An 8551-nucleotide genomic window follows, 5' to 3' on the forward strand; every position below is an offset into this window, starting at 1 on the left:
CAGGAGGCTTTAGTGGGCTCTTGTGAACATATGAAGCTGAGGGATTGAAGGGGATTTTGAGTAAAATGATGGCAAAGGGTGAACCCTCAAGTTGCGATGAAGTAGAGGGGGATATTAAGGTCCTATGGTGTGGATTGTGGCCAAGAAGATGATTTCTTTGCTGCTGGATATCACCTCAATGCTTTCATGAGGATGGTATGCATAAAACTTTGTGGTCCTGGAGCAAGCCTGGAGCAAACAAGGCAGTGTTGGAGCTGGAGACCACCTAGATGCTTTCATGGATAATCTTTTCACAAGAACAAAATTCACTGCATAAGCATCACAATCAGCAGCCCTTAATGTTTTAACTTTGAAACTCTTCTTATCAGTAAAGAGAGCATGCAATGAGGTTATCTTGTCGAACACCTGTACCAAGTAATTGTCTTTCTCTAATTTCCATTCTCAATTGAGAAAAGCATTAGTGGTCCTAGATTTCCCAAAGAGTGCTTTAGTATTTCAGTGCAAACTTTGTAAACCCTATAAGGGTTAATAGGTTGATCTTGAAGTGGGACTATATCGGGTTATATTCAGACAGTTCATTTTCTTTGTTATTGAGAATAAGTGACCATATTTAAGTAATTAGGTATCATATGAGTATCATTTATGCAAAAGTAAAGACATCGTATGACAAGAAACAAAAATGCCTGGCAACAAAATCCAGGCTATAAGGAGTTCAATACAAAAATATGTGCTCCTGCCTCTTCCTTGGCTAGCATATCTGCAATGGCATTAGCTTCCCCCAGCATGTTGTCACACCCCAAAATTGTCCCAATGTTACCTTGTACATAATGTACATTAGCCATTATTTTTATCACTTAGACCCAGAAGGTTCTAGAGAACTCTAGTGTGTTCGTGAGGGTTCTAGTGGGTTTCTAGAGGTGTCCTAGAGCCTGGAGTGTGTGGAAGGCTCTAGAGCTTTGTAAGGGCTAGAGGGTTCCTAACCGTCGGATGTGTGACATGTGGGTGTATCTTGATTGTCGGTTGTAAGGCCTTGAGCCTATATAAGGGGGATGACCCCTCATTTGTTACCAACTTGGGAAGGTTGAGGAATATTCTTGTAATGATTCTTTGGTTATAGTGGATAGTGTCGCACAGTTGAAACACGGGGCTTCAACTAGGGCCGTGACAAGTGGTATCAGAGCAAAGATTTGAGGGAACCATTAGGCTTGCTCTACGTTCGTGTTGGCTGCTAATATCATGGGTTAAGCAAGAAGGAACACTATGGGATCTGAGGTGACCAAGGACGACCATGCTGGTGGACAAGGTTGTGGCAACACCAGCAAGAAAGAGGGAGAAGTGCCAAGACCCTTTGGCTGCCATGGAGAAAAGGGTGGCACGACTATAGCTAGCCGTGGGCGATGGGCTAGACCAATTTGAGGAGATCGGTCAGAGCATTGGGGGCCTCAAGGCTGGACTTGAGGACCATAGCTAGCATGCTCTTAACCCTCTATAAGATGACGAATACGAATTAGAAAGAGAGGGCAGCCTTTGAGGACAAAGTGATGGCAATGCTAGCCAAGTTGCAGGAGCAGGTAGAAGAATTGAGGGGCGACCAGATTCTGTGTAAGAGGGCTGTGAGCAATGGGGCCTTGGTTGCCAAGGAAGTCTCGAAGGTACATGTGCCTGAACCCAAAACCTTCAAGGGGGTCTAGGGATGCTCGTGAATTAGACAATTTTCTGTGGCAGCTAGATAGATTTTTTGAGGCCATGTCCTTGGTGGATGAAAGGGCCAAGGTGCATAACGCCACTATGTGCCTTACGGATGTAGCAACATTGTGGTGGCGGAGGCGCCATGCCGACATGGAATGGGGGAGCTGCACCATCAATACGTGGGATGATCTCAAGAGGGAAATTAAAAGGCAGTTCTACCTTGAGAACGTTGACTACTTGGCTCGTAAGAACCTTAAGTGACTAAGGCACACAGGGTCCATATGGGACTATGTGAAGAAATTCTGGACCCTCATGCTAAAGATCCCGGATATGGCTGAGAAAGACTTGTTCTTCAACTTCATGGATGTCCTGCAACATTAGGCTGAACAAGAGTTGCAGTGCCGAGGTGTGCAGGATTTGGCATCGGCCATGGATGTGGCTGAACAATTGGTACAGTCCCTCTAGTCAACATGCCTACGTGGATGGCAATGGCAACGGTTGGGGAGACTAGAGGAGGTCTCTAGCCCAAGGGGAGGGCGTGGCATGACAAGCCCTCAGGATGGAGAGGCCACAAGGAGGGCCTAGCAAATGCTCAGGGTGGAGGGGCCACAAGGAAGGACCTACTGAGCCCAAAGGTCAGAAGGAAGGCAGGGAAGACCTAAGGGACAAGGGCCAACGGGATGTGCCCCTAGTCCGACACTTCTGTGGTGATTGTAAAGGACCACACCATATTCGGGATTGCTCTAAGAGGGATGGGACCCAGCCATTAAGCCTGAAGTGCTTTATATGCGACAAATCACATAGGGCACGAGACTGCTCGAGTAGAGAATACATTAATGCCCTTGTGGCAAAGCTAGACGCTTCGAAAGATGATCCCAAGGATAGTGGTGTTTAGGAGATTCAAATGCGGTCACTACAGCTCTTCATTGGGATGAAGGCTGAGAAAGGGAAAGCCAAAGCCCCAAGCAAGGGTTTGATGTTCATCGAGGTCCAGATCAATGGAAAGGCAATGAGGGTGATGATTGATACGAGGGCTTCGCATAACTTTGTCTCCACTGAAGAGGCTAATCGGCCGGGATTGCAGTTTGCCAAGGAGATGGAATGGGTAAAGGTAGTGAACTCAGAGGCCAAACCCATCCGTGGCATGGTGCTTGGGGTGGACATTCGCCTTGGCCCATGGACTGGCAAGGTCGACCTGTCTATAGTGCCTATGGATGACTATTAGATGGTCCTAGGAATGGACTTCCTAAGCCGGGTAAAGGTGGCGCCCATGCCTTTTGCAAACTCAGTGTGTATCATGGACGAAGGGGCTCCATGATGGTGCCTGGTACAAGGCACCAAGACGGTTGGTAAGATCCTATTGGCTATACAGCTCACCATGGTGGGGGAGCTGCCTCGTAAGGCTAATATGGTGGGAGAACCTATAGGGGAGATTCCAAGGACGCGGTACGACAAGGAAGGTCGCCTCAAAGGAGGGAGGTAGACCATGAGGCTTGGTTGAAGCAAGGGCGAAGGCATCGGCATTGGGCCATTTCAAGGTGGCTCCTTCAAAGGCAAGGAAGAGTCTTGAAAAAGAAGGAGCGAAGGGTAGGCAAGGGCAAACCAACCCAATTCGAACCAAGGCTGCGAGTTGGAGGAGGCCGACCGGGCGGTGCATTGACGAGGATCACACGGTGAGTGAATGGCTAAGTAGAGATCATTGGTTAGCAAGGCAAGCTAGGAACACGTACGGGCACAGTGGCTACTCAAGGATGAGGACACATCATGGAAGAACTGCGATGAGGGCATCAGGAGGTGGGGGAGAATGTCACGCCCCAAAATTGTCCCTATTTTGCCTTGTGCATAATATATAGTAGTCATCTTTTTACTACTTAGGCCTGGAAGGTTCTAAAGAGCTCTAGGGTGTTCATGAGGGTTCGAAAGGGTTTCTAGAGGTGTCCTAGAGATTGGAGTGTGTGGAAGGCTCTAGAGCTTTGTAAAGGCTAGAGGGTTCCTAGCTGTCGGATGTGTGACATGTGGATGTATCTTGACCATCGGTTGTAAGGCCTTGAGCCTATATATAGGGTTGGACCCCTCATTTGTAACCAACTTGGGAAGGTTGAGGAATACTCTTGTAAAGATTCCTTGGTTATAGTGGATTTATAAGGCCCTTGGGCCAAACTCTTGTGTCCCTCTCTTGTTGTGCTTGGCTTCCATCTATTGTGTGTGTAGTGCATATTTGTGGGTGAAGCTAGTGTGGGTGGTGCACACTAGTGGATAGCACTTTGTGCTCGATTGGTACACGTCTGTGGGAAGGCTGACTTGTCCTTAATGGACCAAGGAACCAGTGCCGCACGGTCGAAGAGCCGGGCTTCAACTAGGGCTGTGACAATGTTCTGAAAATTAATTTGCATATATCCTGTCAGTTCTAACCTCCAGGGACGGGGTGAGATTCAGAACTCTATGAGATGATGTTAGAGTCCCTTACCTCTAGAGGGACCCAGTTTCAACCATGGGAGATTCCACTGTCCCAATTGGGCCTGAATAAGAGCGTGGGGTTTGATATGAGCTATCTCAGACAAGGTATCTTGACCCCAGCGGGCTAGGATTACTGAAGGAAAATCTATTGAAGTTCAATTTGATGTTGCCTGCCTGACAGGGTATCCAAACGGTAGATCTCAAGATAATTGTACTCTCTGACACAACACCTGAACTCCTTATGGTTATGGGCCGAAAAGATCACATTGGAGATAATAGAATTAACATCCTTTCCACCCTGACTGTCAGCTAAGGTTGTGGGTTTGTTTCCTGGTTAGCCTGTCCGGCTGAGGACCAGATGGTGAAAAGAAAACCAGAAAAGAATCCGAAGGGGAGGGCGTCCACACCAACTTGCCATTCCCTGATCTTGGAATGAATTGCCTCCTTAGAAGGGTCTAGGATGGCATGGCTAAGAGATTCTTCAAAATGAATTGCCTCCTTAGAAGGGTCTAGGATGGCATGGCTAAGAGATTCTTCCTGCAACTTGGGGTCTACACCAACGTCGTCCCCTACAAAACAACAATCTCTTCATTGAATCGGGCAAACCCCTCGGATCTCACAAGGGAGTATAACACCTGTTACTGTCTCGGGCCAGGCTTGGCCTCTTAACAGCCCTGGTCATACACCTTTTCTCAATGTAGTTTGAGGACCAGATCTGTGGAATTTGATTGATGTCTAGTGTGGATGCATTTGTGAGCAATCAATGTTCAATCCAAAATTTCAAGGCCTTGGACAAATGCACCTTGCATTGGGGATATGATAAGACCTGTTGCAAATGTTAGGCCAAGACTTTGGAGATTATTTTGTATGAATACAAATTATTTGGCAGGTTAATGGGTCTATAGTATTTAAGTTTCTCCACACCCTTCTTTCTTGGTACCAAAGCAATGAAATTTCATTTTTGCAGTGCTTCAAATCTTGGGCTTGGGTTTGATCTGGCCCTCCTAGGGAAACAAGTGTTTTGTGACTATCTTCAACAATCATCCATCATTGGGGTTCACATCTTTGACGAAATCCTCCACCTTTGCAAGCTTATGCTAGCCTAATGGCGACATGCGTGATGCGAGGCATGCTCAGCAGCAGACGCCCTTGCTAAAGCAGGAGCATCCCAGTCCTGTCAGCCCCATCATGTGACTTTTACGGCACTCTCCTGAGTAGTGGGCTCCCCACACTTTTTGTAAGTAAACAACAGCTTAAGTAGAGCATTTTTTGATACTCCCTCGTAAGGGATTTTTGTCTATAGAGCACCCAATCTCTGGGATACCTATTTTTTTAAGCAATGTATATTTTATCAGCTAATACAAAGTAAATAGTTTCCAAAAAACCAAAATATCATCTGACTTTCAGGTGTGTCTTGTTAGTAGACATGGAGACTAGCGAGTTGGACATATGAGTTGGGGTGTCTTACCAAGCCAATAGCCCGAGCCCGAGAAGACTTGGTTCATTTAGAGCTACTTTGTTTCACATCTGCTGGGTGATGATGCGCGTTGTGCCTTTGCTCATGTGCAACCCAATAGTTCTCATTGCTGTGGCATGCTTTGAGATATTCTGCTTTTTTGTCTTCTTAGGCATTTGGCTTTAGCAGAACAACAGGGTTTCTAACAGTGTTAATTCTTACTGTTCAGTTGGTTTGGAGAGAATTTCCGATGCCTTTATACCCTGGGCCTTAGTTTGTAATGAGCTGAGAGGCAATAGGATTGCAGTTTTAATATCACTTTTGTGGCTGATTAATTTTATAGCCTCTAAGCAAGGGACCATCTTATGGGGCAAGTCAGGAATCGTTCATTGTTATTCCTACCCCGTAAGGATAGTTCAAAGCCCATGCTTTCCTCACCAGGCTGGGGATCTTTTCCCAAGATGTTGTTGGCGCTAACGCTTCAGCAGATATTTTGTGCAAAGATCAGATCTATCAGCGGGATCAGGGATGATATGAATCCTTTCAACACACGCCTTGAGATGCCAATTCAGAAATGGACTCTATGGCATGGGTGGTTGCAAAGAAGGCCCCAATTCTTCTTTTCATCTGTCCCCAGTCCTCCCTGCTCTCTCTGATTGGTAACTTTGCACCATTTGATTGTATCAAAAGGTACACATGTACATATATATATATATATATATATATATATATATATATATCTTCTCTTTTTTTTTCCCTTTTTTTTTCCCTTTTTTTTTCCTCGGGGTTTTGGTTAGTTCAGCAGGGAAGGATTCTCCAAACCATGGTAGGAATGGAAATTGAGATGTCATGTTGTGATGCATTGCCACTGTAATTATCTACAATAGAGCCCATTCCTACGTTGTTGTATTCATCATTCGCAAAATCGCCAGATCTAATTGCTAATCGCCCGGTTAGATCGGAATCGGCCAGTGGCTGGTTCCGGTTTGGGGCGTGATCAACTGGTATTTAAAAAAATAAAATATAAAAAAAAATGTACATAAATTCTCAAAAATAAGGAATTTGATTTGTAATGCATTTTTAAATATTCTTTACATTATGATAAAGATTAAAAATTGTTTGGTCATTAATACTCACTTTTATATTTTCCCATATTTTTTAAAGAAAATTAAAAATAGCCCTTGGAAACTATAAATGGGTTAAAATCCATTTTTTTCATTAATTTTCAACTTCATTTGAATGTGTTTTGTTTTAATCCTTCTTTATATGCTTTTTATATTTTAGTAGATTTTTTTTGTATTTTTTTATTTTTTGTCAATACTTTTTTGACTGCCCAAGACTTGCCCGGTTAGAGCGGTTGAATCGGCTGGTTTACTGGTTAGGCCGGTTAAACCGCTTCCAAGCCCATGTCTGGTTAACCGTTTCGGTTCGATTTTGCAAACACTGGTTGTATCTCTACATCTTAAAAGAAATAATAACAAAATTGATAAGTGCATTTCCATGATGCTCGATTGTTGTAATAATTAGATCCCACTTAGAAGTTCCTTCTATGGCCAAGGGATTAGCCAACTCATTGGATTATTGGCAAAAGTCTTTGAAATACGCAAATGTACTTTAGCCTACATCGCTAACAAGCGCTTTTGGCCGCCCAAGCTGTGACATTGGCAGAATCTCCTTCACCCAAAATGGAGTTCCAATGTGTAGACTCCGCTGTCCAATCAATAGCTCTCTTGTTTACTCTCTATTGTATCCCCACTTCTGTCATCTTTTCTATTTATCAACAATGCGAGGGTCTAGAAGGAATCATGGTACTGGTATTGTACTCACAATTATCTCCAAATATACCTTATTGTGAAATAAATTGATGATAAACCTTTTACAGTTGCTTTTGGGGATTTATTAAGGTCACCTGGTTTTGGATTATTCGGTTCCTTTCAACCGCCTTCTGCTATGAAAGTAGTATATGCACAACCATCTTCTATTTCTGATGTTTTCTTATAGAGAAATTATTGATATTTCTCCTTTTAAACGAGTACATAATGCGCCTTACTTATTGTGGCTGCTTTGGGCACTTCATGATTGCTTCCATGAAAGTTAAGGTCCTGTGATTATTCATTATTCTGACAAAAATAATGTGGAACTTGGTTTTCAAATTGGTCGTCCGTCCTCTCTTTTGGAATCACTTGATGCCATTAAATGATGATGAAGTTATCAATGAAGAATGTATTGAAATAAGACTGGGCCTTTGTGATTTGGTATTTCTATTGGATGGGAAACTGATTTTCGAATTTGAATTGGGCAACTTTTTCTGCAGGTAGTCGTGGTGGATCCTGAAGCATACACTTATGATGATGAAGTGATCAAGAAAGCAGAAGCGATGGGAAAGCCAGGGCTCGTGGAGATTTATGCGAGGGAAGACAGCTTCATCTTCACCGTCGAATCCACGGGTGCAATCAAAGCCTCTCAATTAGTGATCAATGCAATTGAAGTCTTGAAGCAGAAATTGGATGCTGTCCGTCTTTCTCTGGACACTGAAGAAGGTGATGAACAGTTTGGCGAACTAGGTGCACACATGCGAGGTGGAGGGATATGATAAAAGAATTTCTGGTGCCTATGGACTCTCTCTCATGCCCATAATGATGCATTCTTGCCTAGGGCCTTGAGACCTGGACTTTTGGGGAGCAAGTAGTTTACCCTGTTCAATCTTTTACTCTGACAACTAAGGTATTACTCATTGACTCAAATGCTCCCACTTGAGAGCTATAACATGTGGAAACATCTTTTGCGCAAGAAAAATTTGAGAGGCTGAGATTCAGAACCGTTTGGCTCGTTTATCTTGGTTGGAGTTGGAAAGATCACATTCTGTTTCAAATTTAACTACCCTGGGCATACAAAACATGATTTTGGATAGGACCCATTTGTGTGATATGGAAAGGCACAGATTTTTCA

The 8551-nt window shown here is 43.9% G+C and overlaps 1 protein-coding gene across 3 annotated transcripts in view; it reads left to right on the top strand.

Annotated features, from left to right (window-relative positions):
• Positions 1-8551, top strand: part of LOC18442901 (DNA-directed RNA polymerases II, IV and V subunit 3) — a 28105-nt gene extending 19554 nt beyond the window's left edge. For all 3 annotated transcript variants that reach the window (XM_088864819.1, XM_006853108.4, XM_088864820.1), the window contains one exon: positions 7917-8551. In XM_088864819.1, the coding sequence (XP_088720945.1) occupies positions 7917-8195 (279 nt within the window). In that variant the 3' untranslated portion in view covers positions 8196-8551. The remainder of the gene's footprint in view (positions 1-7916) is intronic.

The sequence above is a fragment of the Amborella trichopoda genome, chromosome 4 (genome assembly GCF_054954075.1).
Source record: "Amborella trichopoda isolate Santa Cruz 75 chromosome 4, AtrichopodaSantaCruz75HAP2 v2.0, whole genome shotgun sequence".
NCBI lineage: Eukaryota > Viridiplantae > Streptophyta > Magnoliopsida > Amborellales > Amborellaceae > Amborella > Amborella trichopoda.